Raw genomic sequence first — 20589 nt, forward strand, 5'->3', positions numbered from 1 at the left:
AACTCGGCACAGATCAGACCGTTTCCGTGACCTGATGACCAAAGAATGCTTTATATTTACCAGTTTTATTGACGCGTTATTCTTCAATGTCAGGCATGCTGAAATATATGTATATATATATATATATATATATATATATATATATATATACTAAAATATATCAACAATTGTTAGATATACCGTATATGACGCATTAAGAAAACCCTGGTTGCAAAATAATGAAGCCTTCTGACTTTTGTGACCCTCTGACTTTCTTGGGGTCGAGTGACTGACCTCAGTAATTGGTGGAGAAAGTTTGAGCATTTTCTCCTAAACCGGGTCAAAGAAGGACCAGAAGAATAAACCAATCAGCTTTTATCGTGTCAGAGAGTTTTTTTGTTTCCAACTCTTATGGATGTATAGCTAGGCAAATCAGATAACAATCATGTTCATGAATCAAATGTTGTCCAACTCTGGTATTAAGATCTATCGGCTTGCATGATGTCAGAAAAACATTCTTTGTGCAATAACTTTATTGCTCTGTTGGATAACTCTAAATATATAGATGAATATACCAAAACGTTCATACTAGCTACATTGAACAGTTTCTGCTGTTCTTCATGTTTTATGCAAGAGCTGTGTTTGCACCATGGCGCCGCTCAGTCCAAAATGAGCCCATAAAGCAGTTTTTCCCCACTATTAAAGTAGAAGTAATTGATCTGAGAGTAGCTGATAAAAAGCTATAGCTTCATCTGACTGTATCAAAAAGGTGTAAAAGTGTGTCCATTGTACTCAGGCCTCCATCCCATAGCTGAAATGTACACATGCTGAGTGATAATGAATGACTAAATTGACTAAATTAAAAATGTTTTTCTCTTTCATTTCTATTAATTCATACTCCCACAATATTTTTATTGCAAAAGTTCATATTGTGATAACTATTGAGTTGAGATTAATTACCCAGCCCTGTTAAGAACCCCCTTCTTTGTATGTCTAAGGCATTAACTGAGGTAGCAGTTAAGAAAATGTGGAAATATGTGGTTATGCACACCCTGGACAGCTCATCACTTAACTTCATTCATTCATCAACTGAATTTGTTTAAATGAAACCATGTTTAAAACATTCAAAAGGATAGAAGGATATATTAGGATATATTTGATGCAGAGCGTCCATTGGATACCATAATATAATCTACTGCCGTCTGTTCAGCATGGTGTAAAGTTTTTGCTGCGTGTGAGTCAGTGTACAGAGTGTACAGTACACAGCACCAACGCTGAGATGCTTCATCAACCAAATGAGAAATGGTGCCCCTACAGGCAAAGTGGTTGACTGCACAGCAGGATGTGATTGGATCAGATAAGTAAATAGCTCGCAGTGATGAAGCTACACAGTAAAGAAACAGATGTTTGAACAAATTCTGCTCTCTGCACATTTGAATGGCTCAGCAGCAGAGGGCTACGGTTCTTTATGCAACCATATGGAGAGGGCTTTGCAACATTGACAAAGCAATGATGGCAGTTACACCAAAATGTGACATAACCACGTGTCAAGTCTGCCCTTTGTGAATTCTTGCCTTCTGTCTTTCAGAACTGGTTGGACCCCTCCAAGGAAATCAAAAAGCAGATGCGCAGTAAGTGTGTTTTTTAAGCATCTGTGATGATAAACATTTCAATTTTCCTAAGTAATCTGAAAACTAAATTTGTTTGCAAATGAACTGATGCAAAGTTTTGTGTAAGTCTATTAAAAACAATTCCATCACTGCTCTGTAATTGTAATTGTACATACATTTTCTTTTCGACATGATTGTTAACCGTCTTGCTCTCAATTCTCTTCAGACTCACCATGGCACTTTGCCTTTGCTGTCAAGTTCTACCCTCCAGACCCCTCTCAGCTCACTGAGGATATTACCAGGTAGAACACATCTTAAACTAGCACACACTTTTTAAAGGTTGTCTGTGAATAAATTGACTTGACACTGTTACAAATCTCCTCCGGCTATGCTGTCAGATGCTCTTATGTGTTAATCAGAGGAGAAATTGCTTTCATTTGTCACTCTTGCCTTTTTTTCCCCTGAATTGATGTGTTTACATAAAACCGTTGTAACAATTTACATGGCATATTTGCCCCAGTGTCAAAGCAACCCAAATCCCTCACTCTTTGCGAGGATTAGACCTGGAACGCTACTAACTGCCCTGGATTAACTATGCTGAATACTTGTTGGAGCTTGCCTTGGCTCGGGCTTATTTGACTGCCAACACTCTTCTCTCCTCCCCTTTTGTCTGATGTGACAGATACTACCTGTGTCTGCAGCTGAGAGATGACATGCTGTCAGGTCGACTGCCGTGCTCGTTTGTCACTCATGCCCTCCTGGGCTCTTACACAGTTCAAGCCGAGCTGGGAGACTATGACCTGGACGACCATGGCTCTGACTACGTCAGCGATTTCCGCTTTGCCCCCAATCAGACTCGTGAGCTGGAGGAGAGAGTGATGGAGCTCCATCGAAACTACAAGTACAGCACAATGTTGAATTACATTTTCATCTGCAGACAAATCTCTAGGGATGATCTGCTGCCCAGTCTCCTGTTGTGTCAAAACACTCAATCATGCATATGGCTGTTAAATGTCATCACCATCTGTCATAGAAATATACACGGTGTATAGTAGCTGTTGCCAGAGTGAAACCACTTCCTTAAGAAAGGCAGGTTTATTATTTTAAAAGTCCTGTTGATGTTTGTAACATTGTTCTGCCCTCAGGGGTATGACTCCGGCAGATGCGGAAATGAACTTCTTGGAGAATGCAAAGAAATTGTCCATGTATGGTGTGGACCTGCATCATGCTAAGGTTGGCTATATCCAAAGATATTTTATTTTGTAAGTAGGAAGTAGGTTTTTGCAGATGCTTATAGTGATGCTCCCCACTAATGTCTGCACCTTTTCTCTCCTTTGTTTGCTGTAGGATTCTGAAGGGATCGAAATCATGTTGGGTGTCTGTGCAAACGGCCTGCTGATTTACCGTGACAGGCTGAGGATTAACCGCTTTGCCTGGCCAAAGATCCTGAAGATCTCCTATAAGAGGAGCAACTTCTACATCAAGATACGACCTGGAGAGGTATGCAGTTTGGAAAACAAAATCTAATTCAATGTGCTTGCTAGTCATGGTTACAGCTTTTAATGAAATTTAAAGTATTTTATATGCAGACTTTGTGAAGTGTGACAAATCCAAATCCAAAAGGTGTCATGGTGATGTCATCAGGGTTATTCTGGGCTTTGGCATGGATAATTCAAAACTAATACTGCAAGCCTGCATTCAAACTGTTCAGAGTTTAAAATTAATTAAGATAATGAACTTGTTGGAGGATCCCAGTTTTTGAAAAAAAAAAAAAAAAAAAACAATACTAAGAAAACATTTGGCATATCACTCTTTGCAACAACAAAAAAATCTGTTCAATAATAAGCCTGAAATTATTTTTACTTTTGTACGAAGCCAGGAAAGTTGATCCTCTGAACCAGCCAGCCCAGCAAGTGCCTCCTTGCTATGGCTCCAGCACATTATCAGTATCACAGTATCAATGTTATCATCAAATCCTTCTTTAATTGTTTTCAGTTGCAATGGCTGATGTTTTGTCACAGCTGTAACTGTTGAAAGCCATTAGAAACACGAGTGTGTAGTCAGCTGTGCTGAGCCCAAGACTGCAAAATCCTTTGCGATATACCTCCAGTTTTGCTGCTCTGCACAGTCAGGGTCTATATTCCTGCCCTTCTCATTGTGCTGTGCAGTGCTGCAGCTTATCCCCCGTGCTGAGCCTCAGTGTGACAGGCTGTCTGGGCCAGATCCAGTCAAGTGACAGAGCCACACACTGAGGCTGTGGTTGGGCAAAATAAAGAACCTCTTTTACAGAGTTGCTGCAGCTGCAGCCTTAGTCCGAATAGAGCAGTAAATATAGAACCATGCAATTGTTTCTCCTATTTCCCCCAGTGTTTTAATAACGGAAATAATCCTTTGCCTGCCTTCTTTTTCCTGTCTAGTCAGCAGAATCCATTTTCTAATTGTTTTTGTTGAAACATTGTTCATGCGAGCAGAACAGAAAGACTGCTTTTTTGGCCGAGTTCAGTCTTCATTTAAGTATCAGATGAAGTTTGTTTACTTGTTTTCTGTAATACATGTTTTAAGTTGCAATAATATTAAGTCTAAGGAGATGTACATCACCTACACAGTTTTTCTCTCCTGAACATTTCGGCATATTTTTCTCTCCTTTTCTCTCTTTTCCAGTATGAGCAGTTTGAGAGTACAATCGGTTTCAAGCTCCCTAACCACAGAGCTGCCAAGAAGCTCTGGAAGGTCTGCATTGAGCATCACACATTCTTCCGGTAAGAACTGATCTGGTCTCACTGTTGGAAGGTTCCTGTACTAATTCAATTGAGGCAAACAGAAAACCATTTGTGCATCTTTATCAGGAGCCACTCAGTTTACTGTATGTACCAGTGGCTATCAGCTCATGAAGCTTTCACAGCCACTGAGCTTTGCTGGTGATCTTGTGATGAATACTTTTTATACTGCAATGACGTGCAGAAAGGCTCTCCTTGGGAGGAGCCTGATCCCTGCTGTCTTTACTAAAGACCTCGCTGAACAGGCCAGAGGGGGGAACTCCCAACTGTTGTCTACTTTATGTTTTGTGTTTGTATGGTCTTTTGTGGGCTTTGTCTGTTTAGGCAGTAACAGTAACAGGGACAATAAAGTCTAAAGTATCTTCACCGGAGTGTGCAGGAGTCATGAGGAAACCATTCACTCACATTAGGACCAAATACAAAAGGCATTAGATGATCCTTACTTTACAAGATATACCTTCAGCATTAAAAGTCTGAAGATTTCAGAAAATCATAAGCTGCTATAAAACACTCTGATATACACCTGCCACTTATTTAGGTCCAGCTGTTCAACTGCATGTTATTGCAAATCTCTAATCAGCCTATCTATCACATCGCAGCATCTCAAGGCATTAAGCCATGTAGTCATGGTCATGACGATATTCTCAATTTCAAACCGAGCACCAGAATGTGGATAAAAAGTTGACTGAAGTGACTTTGAACGTGGCATGGTGCCAGACAGGCTTGTCAGAGTATTTCTGCAGCTGCTAATCTACTTGGATTTTCAAACACAACCGTCTCAAGGGTTTACAGATAATGGTCAGAAATAGAGAAAATATCCAGCGAGCGTCAGTTCTCTGGGTGTTGATGTGAGAGGTCAGAGGAAAGGCCAGACTGGTTCAAGCTGATAGAAAGGCAACAGTAACTCAAATAACCCCTCATTACAATCGAGGTCCTGAAACGCCACAACCTGCTTGAGCACTGTCGCTAACCACAGTGTACCCATCTCCTGATGGCTTCTTTCAGGAGTACAACATACCATGTCACAGATCTCATGTCTTATTAAACTGGTTTCTTGAACATGACAATGAGTTCACTGTACTCAGTTGACTCCACAGTCACCAGATCTGAATCCAAAAGAGCACCTTTGTGATGGAATGGAACAGGAGATTCATCTCATGGATATGCAGCCGACAAATAATGCAGCAACTGTGTGATGCTAATCTGTCAGTATTGACCACAGTCTCTACAGAAATGTTTCCAGCAAGAAACCTAATAAAGTGGCCGATCAGTTTAATTTCTCTGTTTTCACTTGTTCAAATGGGGAGGGATACAGTAGGTAATAGCCACGTCCACTTTCTTTGCAGTACAATTCAAACTATGTTCAATTCATTAAATTATTGTGTCTTCAACACGTTTTTTATTTCAAGAATCTTGTCACCCAAATTGACTTAGTGTGTTTTTTTGTTTTTTTTTGCAGGCTGGTGTCTCCAGAGCCTCCGCCTAAGGGCTTTTTGGTGATGGGTTCTAAGTTTCGATACAGTGGAAGGACACAGGCTCAAAGCAGACAGGCCAGCGCTCTCATAGACCGGCCTGCTCCGCACTTTGAGCGTTCCACCAGCAAGAGGTACCTGCTGTCCAGGAGCTTGGATGGAGGTGAGAGCTGCGATAGATCCAGAATAAATCTCTTAGTGGGCTCTTATTTTTGAGCCACTATTAAGGGGCCTTTCAGATGTGTTGGACGCGACGCTCAAACCTGAAACCAATTCATCTTCTATGTGTTGTGAGCTGAGTGCAGAGTTGTGGTTTGTCACTGTCTTCAGTTTTTTATGTGGAGTTAAGCACATTTTTCACACCCACACACTCTCTCACTCTACATTACCTGCTTGGCCACAGTACAAACCCTCAGGTAGAATTACATAGTACCTAATAAGTAATACTGCCTAGTTACAGCTTCAATAAAATTAGCCTGGATGATTATAAACACTGATTAATCTCAAAGCAAGTAATCTCTGCAAGGGACATAAAATGCAAATCATTAGGTAACCATGGTAACAAATGCATGCTTACACATGAGAATAGGAATAAGAATGTCAGCTAAAATAACTCCTGAAAGTTGTATCCTAATTAACTTACTGATTTGTCATTCCTCATATTTTTTCATCATGTATGTGGTTTACCTGCTGTTACTTGCATAATAGTGTGTTTCGTATTAACACAGTGAAAGGGTCCAGAAGAAGGCTCAGGCTGGTATTATATTTGCTTTTTGACCTTGCATTAACATACGCAGCCAGCTGTATCACAAACGTTATCTCACATTCTTGAATATGCACGTGTACTGGGAGGATACCTCTGGACTGTGCACCAAAAAGCTGCAAGGCCCGTGAACAAGTAAAAAACGTGTAAACATGGCGACTCTTGAGGAGGTGACCACAATGAAATAAGAAGTGACAGCTTAGTCCTCTGATGATTGCTGAGCAGAACACGCTGTTGGCATAATTTAATCTGTTTCTCTTTTTTCTTTTTCTTAACGGTCTCATATTCTGCTTTTTCTGGTTTTATATGCGCTTTAATGTGTTTCCCAGCTGTCTTGTGCATCTATGTGCAAAAATTCAAAGTCTGCAGAAATAAGGCTTCTCTGACCTCCTCCTGTTATCACTAGCAATAGCCGCATAAAACGCTCATTCCCTAGTCCCCCTCTTTGAAATGTGTGTAGTGACATCACAAGACAAAGACGTCACTGATCCAAGCCCGTTGGCTCGTTGTAGCGACTGACCGATTACAAGAGAGCAGATCGGCCGACCAATCAGATCAGACTTGGCACACTTTTTTTTGTTATTGTTTTTGTCAGGCAGATGACACTTTTTTCGAACATTAGCGATTGTGAACATACTTCAGCTGACACACAAATTAAATATATAAACCCCCAAAAGGGCACAATATGGGAGCTTTAAACATTTGTCCTGCCTCCAACACAGTCCTGGTTTTGTTACATTTTAGATTTGCAGGTTTCCATGATGACGACATGATGGACCTAATCTGTAGTAGTTGTTTGACAGGTATGTTTGTCACTGTGCAGTGTCTATAACATATTGTACAGACGTGGAAAATTGCAGACTCCCAATACTTTCTGCCATTGTTGTCCCTGTTTGTGTGTTGACTGGCACATCCCCTCTGCCTCAAAACTAACCCCATCATTCATGTGCAGACTGCATCTTACGACCGTGTCATTTTAATTTTCAAGGACATGCACAAATAGAAGAATGGGATGTGAGGCAGCCACCATGTGCATACTTACGCATATTTAAAAGCAAGTATATTTGTGGCCCTAACTTTAATTGAGCCCGTGGGGAGCAGGAAAGAATTAAACATCCAAAAAAAAATGACAACCAGAAAAAATGACAACCACATAAGAGACAATGTTTGAAGAAAACTAAAAAAAAAAAAAACTAAATCTAAAGACAGTTATCAGACACAGATGAGAAGAAACAGGCTGAGCTTAGGAACAAGAAGGCCAAGGGCAAAAAATCACACAGGAGGGGAAAAAGAAACAAGGTATGCTTTGTACACAAGTATGCACATGCAGTGTAAAAAAAAAAGCCTTTTGAGTCGTCAGAAGACCAAAATACACATCACAAGCTCCATTAACCTTAACTTTGACTCGTCTCTTGAAATATCTCTTCTCTTGTTATTAGCAGAGTTCTCGAGGCCGGTATCCGCCATGTGTGAGAACCATGATGACCTATCACACCGCAGCATCAGTGGCCAGCGCCTCCTCCATAGCCCATCTGTGGACGAGCAGGAGACTGAGCTGGAGCCCAGTTTGGAGCAAGATGAGGATCAAGACCAAGAGATGAATGAGGACCAGGACTATGATGGCGATGTGACTCCGAGCAGAAAGAAAGAAATCATGGTAGTTGAGATTTCAGACACATTTAATAGATAGGGACATGTAGATAACAAGTTATTCGGCATTAAGGCCAATTATAAACCGGTTTATGATTGGATCAAGAGGCTTGTTGTAAGTTAGAATCAGTTCGTGACTCGACTGTAAGGTGGGGGTTTCTATGATTAGGACATTATCAAACAGACTTGTGGATCATCTGAGATTAATAACATACATTATAACATAACAGACAATATCTCAGACATGCTTCATGACCAGAACCTTGCAGTTACTGGCATGCTGCTCACAATCTCACATGCTAGTGAACCAGGACTCCGCAGTCACTGACCCTGTGCTGACCAGGATCTCACAATCACTGGCCAAGTATTCTTCTTCACAGTGTTCCTTATATTCTGATAGAAGGACAGCCTACAAATACTTCACTCTCTATAAGGCATGAAGAACTCATCTCCTTGACCCAAATGTCAAACATCTATGATAAGCTAAATCTGTCAAACAACAACAAACACTTGGCGCTGGATGAAATATAACTCTGCTGCTACTGTAATAAGATCTCTTACACATGTATGTAGTACATCTTCACAAACGTAAAATAATTACTCTCACATGGTTGACACAATTAAAAGATATATCCACAAATTTATCAAGATGAATGAATCCATGAAAATATGTACTCACCTGTATATTCACTTATGAGGAACTTTAACAGTACATAAATGCATTGTTTAACTGGCACTTAATTCAATGTTTATGATGCCAATAGTGACCCTTATATCTAGTCTAAATAACACATATTAAATAGCTTAAAACATTGAGCTATAGTCCACTTGAAGACAACTTAAGCCTTGGAGGTGTAGTTGAATAAGCTTTTCAGGCACAGTACTGACTCATTTAGCTTGGAAATAAAGCCTTGCTGACTGCAGCGAGCGCAGCATTTACTAACTCTTTACTCGTATTCACGCAGGCTTACACTGTATGCTTACACTGCACAGCTCACAGATCCTGCTGACAGCTTCACCGTTTTTAACCCTTTGTTATTGTGCTGAGTCTAACCATCTGTTGCTAACATGCTTTTCCTCTTCTTAAACACTTGCCGGCGATAAGGAGGAGGCTGTCTCGCCCGTTGAGAGTAAACAGGAGGTATTTGATGTCTGGCGATTTGGCCTTTGTTCTGTCTGTTTACCCGTCTTCATCGATCAAAATATTGTTTCTTCTTCACATGGTCTGACTTTATCTCATTGTCTCTGCCTGTCTTTCACTGTCTCAGTATAGCAATTTATACTCTTTTCAGATTGCACTGCATTGCACCCAGCTCATGCTAAAAATTCTGTTTGTGGACTTTTTTTTTAGTGTGGACTGGACTAGTTTCAAATAAAGCAAAAACATTCCTACAATTCAATCTTTTAGTTACGCTTTGGGAACCATTTAAACTGACTCTGGAAAACTACCAAATGTTACATTTGTCAAACTTGTCTAGGCGTGGAAACAAGCAGTTAATTCTCAACCTCCAATCTGTCTGTCCGTCTGCTTGCCTGTCCTCATTCTGCCTTATCTAATACCATCCTGTGTCTGCATCTTACCTTGTACCTGCACTCTTCACCTCTCACCTCTGACCCCTCTTGTGCTCGCTCATCCTCCTGCCCAAACTCAGCTCTCTCAGTTGGATCGGGAGGCCTCCCCTCGGCACAAACAGGAGGTACAGGTTCCTGACTTTGTCAGCTTGTACTTTCTGTTGTGATGGCGCAGTTCCTCTGCATTTTTAGTTTTCCAGTGACTTTTATGAATTGAGAGTTGCCTGCGTCTACCTTCTCACATGAAATACCATTTGATTTGTTCTTGTGTGATCACAAAGTGATTTGGAAAGTCTGGCATCTGTGAGTGTCAACACATATTACTTAAATCTGTCGATTAAAAAGTCTCCAGTGTATCATGTAGAAATGAGACATTCCTCTTTTTTATTGCTTATAATGAATCAGTAAATTCTTCTCCCTACTTTGTCACTGTTCCCAACTTCCCTTCATTTAAAGGTTGGTGGTTCCACTCTTGGCTCCTCCTTCTTAATCTTACTTTTCAGTAACACCTTAAACTGATCATTTCCACAACTGCTACACACAAAAAAAAGAAAGAGAGAAACTTGGTGTTTTGTTGAAAAATCTCTCTCTTTTTTTAAATCATTAATTCTGACCCATTGAAGCCAAATGCACATCTTACTGTTACTGGTCAGGGTAAGGCGAGTTTAGAAAAACCTTTTTTACTGTGCAGTTAGGAAGATTGAATATTAAATCGAGTCAAAAAAAGAAATGTCTCAGAATGTTTGAAAATGTAAAATTATACAGCACAAGATGACCAAGTAATATCATAAAGAACAGGCTTACTTGCTTAGCGCAGGTGAAAATGAATGGGTTTTTTTGTTATTATAGTCATTCCTATTTTTCATTGTAGATGTTCAGAGGCAGTTTCCATGTTGAGTATAATTAGAGAGATGGTCACACATTATATGAGAGTTTAGAATCAGAAAGACTTTTGTGTTTGCAGAGTGCATTTTGATTTAATGACTTTAACTTCATAATCATGAGTTTATTCTGAGGGAAGGACTGTGGAGTTCGTCTTCATCCCACTTTACGACGTGATAACGTAATGGCCTGGTTAAACACAAGGAATGATTTCATAGAAAAAAACTGTTTAGCCTCTAAAGTTATGGTGACAAAACTTTTGTTTAAGATGCATGACAATAGCTTTTTGTAAGCATGAAATATGGTAACTGTAGTTCTCATGTGCTCAGAGTTAAAACATTTTGAAGGACTCACTGAATATAATGAAGGAGGAGTCGAGAGCAAGAAAATCACAGTCCTTGAATAAGTCTCTGAGGTTAATTTTCACCACTGATTGTTACTAACAAACGTAAATATAAATCTACACTTACGACTTTAAGACAATGTTAAGACTTTAACATATTCATATATTTTCTTTCATCCGTGTTGCAGTGACATGCTCTATCGTCTTGCTCAGTTATTTGTTTTCTGTAAACTTCAAAATCATTTCGTTTGCGCAACGTCTCATAGCAGTGAAGAAACTTAAAAAATATTCTCTAAATGTGTGAGAAATTCACTTTCCATTTCTCCTGTGTAAACGCAGAGTCTCACATCACATTTATGTATATTGGTTGTATGAATGTGATGAATGCTACTGAAAAGGATTTCCACATCTAGAAGGTATAATCCCTGTCTGTTGTTTGTTTTCGTTCTAGTTTCTGGACAAGTCCAAGGACGTCTTGTTGAAGCACCAGGCCAGCATCAACGAGTTGAAGAGAACGCTGAAGGAGCCCAACAGCAAGCTGACGATAAATCGAGAGAAGCGTCTGTCAGCCTCTTCCCCGACCGGCACCCCAGAGAAGAAGGCTGTGAGTGTGGGAAGGAGAGTGGGGGCAGTTCACTTAAGTTATCCATTGTCACTTGTGCTAAACCCAGCAACCTCTGATGCTTGATATTCAATTAAATGGCAGTGATAATTAGAATTAGATGATAATTGCCAACATGTTAAATTCCTGTTTTTGCTGCTGGACTTGAAGCAATATGTACTGTATTTAAATGGTATTCTTGTCTTTAAATAATTGGAACGTGAAAATGTAGTGTACTGGTGGAAGTGTACAACAACTAAAGCAAAGAAAACCACTGCATGATAAGAGCAGGATGTCATGGTTACCAGCTCTCTCTCCAACAGGCAACTCACGTGTCATCTCTGTATAAACACTACTACTCACAGTAACTAACATCGAAATCTTCCCCTTAAGAGATAGATAATGGATTACATTCTGCCTCTTTCAGATTTAGCGGAATTTCTCTGAGTGTGTCTGAGAGGTAGCTACTTGATTATGACTGACGAGGAGCACAGAATGAGACAACTTGATGTGATTAGGTTCAACATTAGTTTTGAGATTCTCTCAGTATGAAGCACTTTGGAAATAATACTCACTTAGCTTGTTTATTATTCTTGATTGGCTAAAGTTGGATTAGTTTTCTTTCCGTCAGATCAGGAAATCTCTGAAGCTTTGATCACATTTTGATTTGAGGATTTTAATTATCGCTGGGTTGTGGTCCTCAGATAGTCGTTTTTTGCTCGTGTCTTAGCTGTCCTCAGTCTTCATTAACAGATAATATCCATGGAATGTCAAACGTCTGCTGCATCAAATGTAACCTGCTACGATGAATCTTATACAAGGTAGAGTAGAGTGGTGGGGGAGGAATGGAGGATTATTATTAGGCTTGACTGACAGTCAGAGAAGGGGGAAAGTCTGCTCTCGGTTGAATTTAACACTTTGATTTAGTAATATTTGGATTGCAAATGTCTTTAGATTTGGTAATGTGGACTTGTAGGCTGTCAGACACATGAGGATGTCTATTTCTTTAGTTTGAAGTTAACACATTAACTTTGAACATTTTTCTCATTATGTTCCTTTTACACTTATTTTTCTGGCTTTCCCGTCTTCTTAATTCTAAAATCTGACTAATCAACTCCCTCATTTTGAGGCCCACCTCTAACTGCTGTTCTTCCTTCTCTTTTTAAACCCTCTCCTCTGTGTCGTGTCGGCCAGTTGCCCGGCAGTGCAATCGGAAAGGACACTGTTAACAACCTGTCTGTCGAGGGCTTCGTCCAGAAAACTCTGGTGACTTCACCTGAGGTTGCATATCTCTCACTCTTTCTCCTTTTTACACATTATTTTTTATAATATTTGTGGTTTGGTCAACTGCAGTGACTTCCTTGTGGTATGATCACAACTTAGTGTTTCTATCTAAGAAAATACTGTACAACATCTCTTGATGCAATTTTTTGTTTTCTACAGTATGTCCCATTTAGGCCTTTTTTTCCCTTTTCTGTGATTCTGATCATTGCGTAGACTTTATGGTTTGCAACAGCTGTGCTTGGCATGTCTAACTGTGTTTAATCTATACCAACATGTAGGGCTCTGAAGAGTGGGTATTGATTGAAAATCAAGAAAGTTATCAGCAGGACCAGGACCAGAAGGCAGAAGAACAGAACAAATCTGTCACATATGATTCCTCGTGGGAGAAAATGGAGCTGAAAAAAGAGATAGACATTACCAAGATGATAAATAAAGAGGTAACAGGCTATGACAGAAAAGAAATGAAAAGCCATATTGATGAATTCCCATCAACAAAATCGCCCAAAGAGGCAAATGTTTGTTCTGAGCCTCAGCAAACAAACAAATCGCGTTTTACGATTCAATCATCTGAGAATGAAGGAGAGACAAATCAAGAAAAATCTCAAAGTACACCGTCCAAAGCCTCGAACCCTGAGGCAAGTAGCGATGTGGCCCCGGGCTCATGCCAGATAAAAGAACACAAAGCTTCTAAACTGAGAAAAAAGAGGAGACCCCAGAGCTTAAACCTGGGAATGCCTGCGGAACTCATCTACAGAAAAGAAGGCAGTGATTCTACTGGAGAAGAAAATGAAGACTCAGACTCAGACAACACTCCAGAACAAGCCCCAAGAACAGGAAATCATTGTGAACCATCGCATATGGTGATGGTGAAAGGTGATCAGGGGTCAGGAAAGGATGAGCCTGTCAGGGTTAATGAAGATAACAAACAAGAGGACATGTCAAAGGAAGGAAGCAGGGAGGTCTCAGCTCTAGAAACAGAGGCCGTCAAGGGGAAAGTGAGCCCCATTGGTGTGGCAGATATCAATTTCTGGTCAGTGAATGGACCTGGGAAGATAGAACATGAAAGCCCATTGACAAGTGCTAAAGGGGAAAGTGTTGTAAAGGTTAGAGGGAAGGGCTTAATTGACAACAAAGAGCTCGCTGAGGTGAAACTGCGACAGGTCAGGACCCATGAGAGAAAGATCAGTAGTTCAGGGGCAGATGATATTGAGAGTTTCCTGGGAGACAGAGGTCAGCGGACTTCTCTTCACAGGGTGTCAGGCAGCTTCCAGTCAGAAATCACCCGGATTGTTCCTCTAAAGCCCGAGCGGTCAAAGAGTGTGGCGTGTAAGGATGAGAGGGACAGACCAGGACAGGATGAGCCTACACGAGGCCTCAGAAGAGAATACCGCTGGTCGGTCGGCTCTCCAGAGGGGCCCTCGGATCTGAACTGGACCGATGTTGCCTCCTTCCATCCAGCCTTCGCAGCAGATCTGGAGTGCTCGGCTAAAACAGAACATCCTGAAGACAGCTATCAGTTCAGTAGAGGACCAACAGAGAGTCATTCGTTCGGCTCAAAGATTTCATCGCTTTCCAAAACGGCTCCCCCAGCCCCACCAGTGAAAACACAGAAGGCCAGGGAGTCTGGACTTATACTGCGGAACAGCCGGAATGCAGGCAGGGAGCCGAGCCTGGACGCAGTCAAGAAGAGACACTCGGTAACTCTGCTTGGCATCTGCTATTCAATCATTGGAATCAAAGCATCGCATGAGCTTCAGACAGACTTGCACGCCATTTTGTTTATTTTTTTCTACGTTTTCAGTGACTTGAAACCTTCATCCATCTTACCTGTTCGTGCCTGTTCGTGAAGAGCAGGCGGAGTGGTACTTTTGCTCCGTCTTGTGGCAAAATACAATCAAAAGTTTGGACATTTTCCCATATGGTAACCCACTTTTACCCCCTTCCATTGCCCTCAACATACACCACACTATCTGGCAAATCTGTACAGCTCACCACTGGCTGTGAGAGTTTTTTTTAAAAAAAAAGACAAAAATCAATACATCATGTTTTGATTGTTGGTTTGTCTTCACCCTCTGTAACCTTGTGAGCCTCCAATTACTTTCCAGCCCACGTTGTTCTCTGTGGAAGGAAGGCAAGGAAAGAAAGGCTTACACATTATCAAATCTCTGATGATTTCTGCACATATGTGTTCCCAGTGATTTCAATACAGAATGATTGATTGCATACTAATATTACACATTAAATCTGTATATATTGTTAGAAAGGGTCAAGGTGATTTGGCACAGAGATAATTATGTGGAGAAATAAACACTACTAATTGAGAAACTATATATAGCTGATGATCTCTTGGCAACAGTATCCACAAACTGGTCTTCCTCAGACAGGTGATAATGTTTCTTAAATCAGATGATTTATTCTCCTCTTCCCCTTTAGAAAGTGAAGCGTTTTTCTTTTTTTTCCTTTTTTTTTAACAGACACTTGGGTTTCTCCAACTGTGAAACTCTGCTAAACATTGAGCAGCTAGACACCACAGCTCAGTGCCTGACACAGTCAGATTTGCTGCTTTCATTTCACTGTTGGTATCATAAGGAGCTTGCACGCGTTTGGCACCGGAATGAAAGACATTTGAAGTGAATAGACATGACAGCTTTCATCATTTCCCACCTTTTCATCTGAGTCAAGCTCTTGCATATATTGGATTAAACAGGCATGAGATGTTGCGTACCTCTCACTGGCGAGTGACAATCATATCAAGATCAGATTGAACTCGGGGAGTGTGGGAAAGTATTAGGAGCTTCTAAAAACATGTGGACGCTTTCGCACTGTCAATTTAAGAGGCTTTTAAAAGCTTTGGGAACTTTTCATTGGGCATTTTACATTTTGATTTGACAATATTTGAAAAGTCCCCTGTTGAACTTCAAGGTGCAAAGTGTTGTAATGCTTTCATATTTAGTCAAAGGGTGATAGATGCTACACTAAAAACAAAACCTGCTCATGATTCAAGCAGCATGATTCTTTTGTCCTGCCTCTGCTTATGCAAACAGCTTATAAAACAGTCTGGACTGTAGATAGTTCTTTTTGCAGTAGGCTCTTTTCTGTGCTCTGATCTGTATTACTAAATGCTGTGTAGCTGGAGAGTAGAGTTTGAAATGTGTGCCTGAGTCCATTTTAACCCAGCTTGAACTGAAAAGAGCAAGTGGGCCTAGATCCCGTCCAAGTGATCACCTAAATTTCTTTGGTTTGAGATATTTGGTAGAAACCAAAATGACTGAATCATTAGCTTCTTGAAAATGTTTGGCTACATTTACATTTTGAGCCTCGCTCACCAGGAGGGCATTTAAGGTGATAATAGTGGTCAGAAATGACTGGACTAATATTGTCAGGCCTCTGTCAAGCTCTGCTGTAAGGACGTCTGTGTGTGCGGTGGTTTGTTTGTCCACTGGCCACTTCTGCTTATGCTAACCCTTAGATGCTCTCTCTTCTCTTTCCTCTGCTTCCCCCTGCAGGAGCCTGTCTCTACTCCTGCCATTTATGAAGAGCCGTTTGCTGACTTCAAGGTTACTCATTTGTATTTAAACCCACCATATACTTTCCACCCTTGACTTACACCATCTCTTTCCCTCTCTGCATCCCTTGCGGGTAAACTGCATGCCTCCTGACTCACTGCACCAGTTTCTTCTGACATAAATATAAAATAGCTTAAAGCTGTAAAGAAGGGAGTGTTAATTTTTAACTGCTCAGCTGCTGTCTTCTATGCAAATCCTCAGATTTTGAACTTAGTTTGTGTGATGCTAACAGAATCTTTAGCGCTTGTCCGTCACTGTTATAATCCACATTTTACTTAATTACAATTACAAATTCGATCTAATATAAGGGACATGACTTAAAACTGGCTGCCTCAGGGACTACATTTTAATCAAATCGTATCCAACCTCTTCCTGCTCCTGATCCTTTTATCATGTCTTGCACAGCAGTTCAGTCAAACTGTTTTGTGTTTAGTTGTTTTTGGAAACCTGAAAAGTTTTTCCTACAGAAGCCATTTAAAGGTCATGATGAAGGGTTTACTTCATTCAATACTTTAATTTAATAGCAGGGACCTACACACATTGTTTAAGATGCTCTAATTTTACTCCTTTTAATGGCATGCCCAGAGACATTTCAGTGTCTCTACAATGTGTTATTTTAGCTTCCTTATCAGTTCTACCTTCTTTGATAAAAAATAAATTTGTTGACATAGGTAGTTCCTGCTTTTGTCAGTTTCTACAGTAATCATAAAACACAGAATATTGGAACAGGAAACCATATTTCGTGTACAGTACTGTCCTATCGAAGTTTCCAGCAGACTGAGGAAGATGATTTGTTCCCCAGACTTGCTCAAATGCTGATACGGTCATTTTTGAAATTATAACCTGAAGACCTCTAGTCCAAACTTGTGCCGTTTCTTCGTCTGCTGTTTTTACATTGCCCTGAACCTACGTGATGTGCATACAACTATTCCCTTTTCTATATATGTTTCCAATCATTACTTTTCCCCAACTCTACTTTCAGTATCTCTTGCACTCCTGACTATTATTGTGTGGTTTCTATATTCAGGACATGATGTATTGTGGATCTTTTCTTGAGAATCCCAGCAATCACACCACCGATTACTCTTCCAGTCCATTCTCTGTCATTTTCATCATACATCCATATGCAGTGACGTAACATAGATTGGTGATCTGGTGTGTTAATGGTCCAGAAGGAGCTCGGGGACAGGAGGCCCCAGCCGATCATGACCTCAGAGGAAGAGCAGGAGCGTGACACAGTGGCCTGCATGAGGGAAACTCACCTGGGCATTGAGCGCAAGTGCTCCAGCATGACAGTCAGCTCCACATCCAGCCTGGAGGCTGAGGTCGACTTCACAGTCATCATGGACCTCCACTCGGGCTCTGATGACTTTTCCAAAGGAATGTCAGAGCTGGGAGAGAGGGAGCGACAGCCTGAAGTAGGCCGGGAGGACTTTGAGGAGACCTCAAGGTTCTACTCAGCCCGTCTGATGGGCTCCCGGGACAAGTCTCCTATGGATGAGAAGCTTCCTGAGATGGGAACTCATTATGAGGTAGACAGACGAATGTATTCATCCTTCATCATCCTCACCCCCTATTGGATTCCCCCTCTCTGGCTGGACTGTGTTGCCATAACTACATGCAGTTTGTTTTTTTATTCAATTTTTCGTGGAGCCATCCCGTTTCATTTGAATATTGTTATATTATGTGTTAATGTTTCATATTTTCATTAAAAGCAGCTTTTATTCCCTTTTGTTCATTTTTAATGTATCTGCTTTGTTAATGTATACATGTTTAACCTGTTTTATTTGAGTTGCTGAGTGTCTCCCTGCTGCTGCTGCATCATTTGCATATTGTCATCAAGCTGAACGAACCAGTAAAAGACAAATATTTGTGATTGTTCCTGAAGTTTCTTTGTGTTTAAGATATGCTTGTCATGCTTGTAAGCAATGCATTGCTTGATGAAGGTCTCCAGGGGTCTTGCTGTGAACTAATTGACTAAACTATACACTCTGTTTTCTTACACAGCCTCCTGTGGCAAAGAAAGACCCCAGTGCTGTAAATATGGCTCATATGCTGAAGAGGTCTGACACCAAGACAGAGAACCATACAAATGGATCAGAGATCCACCCCAACATTGTGAATATCTCACCACAGGTAAAGAAACTGTAAGACACAATGTTACATACAATATGAATATATATGTCACGTACAGTATGTTGAGAACCACACTTCGTTGGACCAAACTCAGCAGTCTGCTCACAAATGGACTGGCATTGAATAATGAAATACTTTGGCAGGACTCTGAAGTTGGACTTGATTAGGAGGAAGCCCTTTGTGCTTTAGTGATGTGAAAGCCATATTCCCTGGACGAGGATGGCATAATAGCATCATTATGGAGTGATTAGAGCATTGACAGTGCATTAATGAGGATGAAAGCAGGTGCGAATCCCATTCATCTCTGTGGCAAAGATTTTAGAGCTGGCAGCCTCTCCCACAGGTGCCTTATTAAAATATAATTATTGCTGGATTTTTTTTTAGCCATTCAGCTTATGATGTGAATGAACTCAGACAATCATGAGGAGGCTTTGAAGTGTCACATTATTGTCGAGTCAAAGATCTCAGACTATGACAGTAGACAGTAGTGTGTGTGTGTGTGTGTGTGTGTGTGTGTGTGTGTGTGTGTGTGTGTGTGTGTGTGTGTGTGTGTGTGTGTGTGTGTGTGTGTGTGTGTGTGTGTGTGTGTGTGTGTGTGTGTGTGTGTGTGCAGCAAAAGGAGGATGATGTCATGCTGAGGCTGTCAAAGGGCTCCAGCACTAACATTGTTCTACCAGCAGAGGGTGCCATGTCATTCTTGTCAAGTTTCTTAACAATTACACAAAATCTGTAGTGCCGTCAGCAGTCTTAAATTAGAGCAGGCGTGCCAGAGTGGAGTAAGAAAAGAATTTGTTCAGCTTTACGATTACTCTCATAAACAATTCATGAAGGCAACACATGCTGTGTTTGATTGTCAGTCGTATAAATACTTTAAAACAAACCTTTGCCCCTCTTACACAAAGCTTAAGAGATCATCTCATATTTTACATAATGTTCTCAAATGTATGACATTTTATATGGCAGATAACAAAAACTTTATAAATTTACACACCACCATGAATTCACTTGAACTGATACTTTGAAGCTTTTGGAGGGTCAATATGTCACATTGTTGAGAACACCCTTCTCCCCTGTTATACAATATTTAGCACTGGCATTATTGTATACAGACAGCAATGTCAGCACACAAACTCAATAATTGTAACATTTAAGAAAAATAAGAAACTGGATCCAGTTGCAGATGCTGAACACAAAGTTATTGATTAAACTAAAAAGGCAAAACAAGGCTTACATTGAAAAAAATTCCAAACTGAAAAAATCCACAAAAGGTCAAAAAACAAAGTGATTCACGAGGAATCACAAGAAACCACAGAGGTCAGCTGACAACTAAGAAGGGCGAGGTTTGACAACGAACAAGCAACAAGAGGGAAGGACTACTGAGACTAAATACACAATGGTAATACAGAAAACACAACATAGTCAAAGCAATTAAAATTAAGGGAAACACACAGAGGCAGATGAAAAGACAAGAAACACTGGGGACAAGAACCACAAAATTAATCAGGAAAAATTACAGAAACACAGAGGACTCGAGAATGTAACAACAGCAATACACACACGAGAAACAGAATGATAATAATACATTAGAAAATAAAACAGGAAACATTAAATACTTTAGGAAACATTAAGATAAAGACAAGGGAAACAAGCAACATAGGACAGAATATTAACAAAAGACAAAATGATGACTAAGAAACAAAACAAGCAATCAACAAACTGAATAAGAGTAAACCATGAGAGGAATAAAAGGCAATCTTAAATGTGTGAATGTGTTGTTTGAACCTGCTTGTTGCTTTCCTCAGCCGGCTTTATCTGACAGGTATTACTACCGGTAATGACATTAACAAAGGCTCCAGTGAGCCTTGATATTGAGCTGAAAAACAAATGTGGTGGACGATTGTACTGTGGTGGCAGCTGAATGTCTGCAGGACTTGCAGTACAAACTTCCCCAAGG

General features: G+C 40.5%; 1 protein-coding gene across 9 annotated transcripts in view; it reads left to right on the forward strand.

Moving 5' to 3' along the window:
- The window catches only part of LOC306822436 (band 4.1-like protein 1), a 90155-nt gene that overhangs the window by 62851 nt on the left and 6715 nt on the right, over positions 1-20589 (forward strand). For 3 of the 9 annotated variants that reach the window (XM_079341473.1, XM_079341474.1, XM_079341476.1), the window contains exons 5-19: positions 1568-1610; positions 1816-1891; positions 2272-2490; positions 2735-2822; positions 2937-3089; positions 4251-4348; positions 5826-6001; positions 8041-8258; positions 9357-9392; positions 11500-11652; positions 12844-12930; positions 13212-14630; positions 16440-16490; positions 17672-18031; positions 18507-18635. In XM_079341473.1, the coding sequence (XP_079197599.1) occupies positions 1568-1610; positions 1816-1891; positions 2272-2490; positions 2735-2822; positions 2937-3089; positions 4251-4348; positions 5826-6001; positions 8041-8258; positions 9357-9392; positions 11500-11652; positions 12844-12930; positions 13212-14630; positions 16440-16490; positions 17672-18031; positions 18507-18635 (3306 nt within the window). The remainder of the gene's footprint in view (positions 1-1567; positions 1611-1815; positions 1892-2271; positions 2491-2734; positions 2823-2936; positions 3090-4250; positions 4349-5825; positions 6002-8040; positions 8259-9356; positions 9393-11499; positions 11653-12843; positions 12931-13211; positions 14631-16439; positions 16491-17671; positions 18032-18506; positions 18636-20589) is intronic. The other 6 variants (XM_079341475.1, XM_079341478.1, XM_079341479.1 and 3 more) reach the window with 6 other exon arrangements.

The sequence above is a fragment of the Symphodus melops genome (assembly GCF_947650265.1).
Source record: "Symphodus melops genome assembly, chromosome: 4".
NCBI classification, from domain to species: Eukaryota; Metazoa; Chordata; class Actinopteri; order Labriformes; family Labridae; genus Symphodus; species Symphodus melops.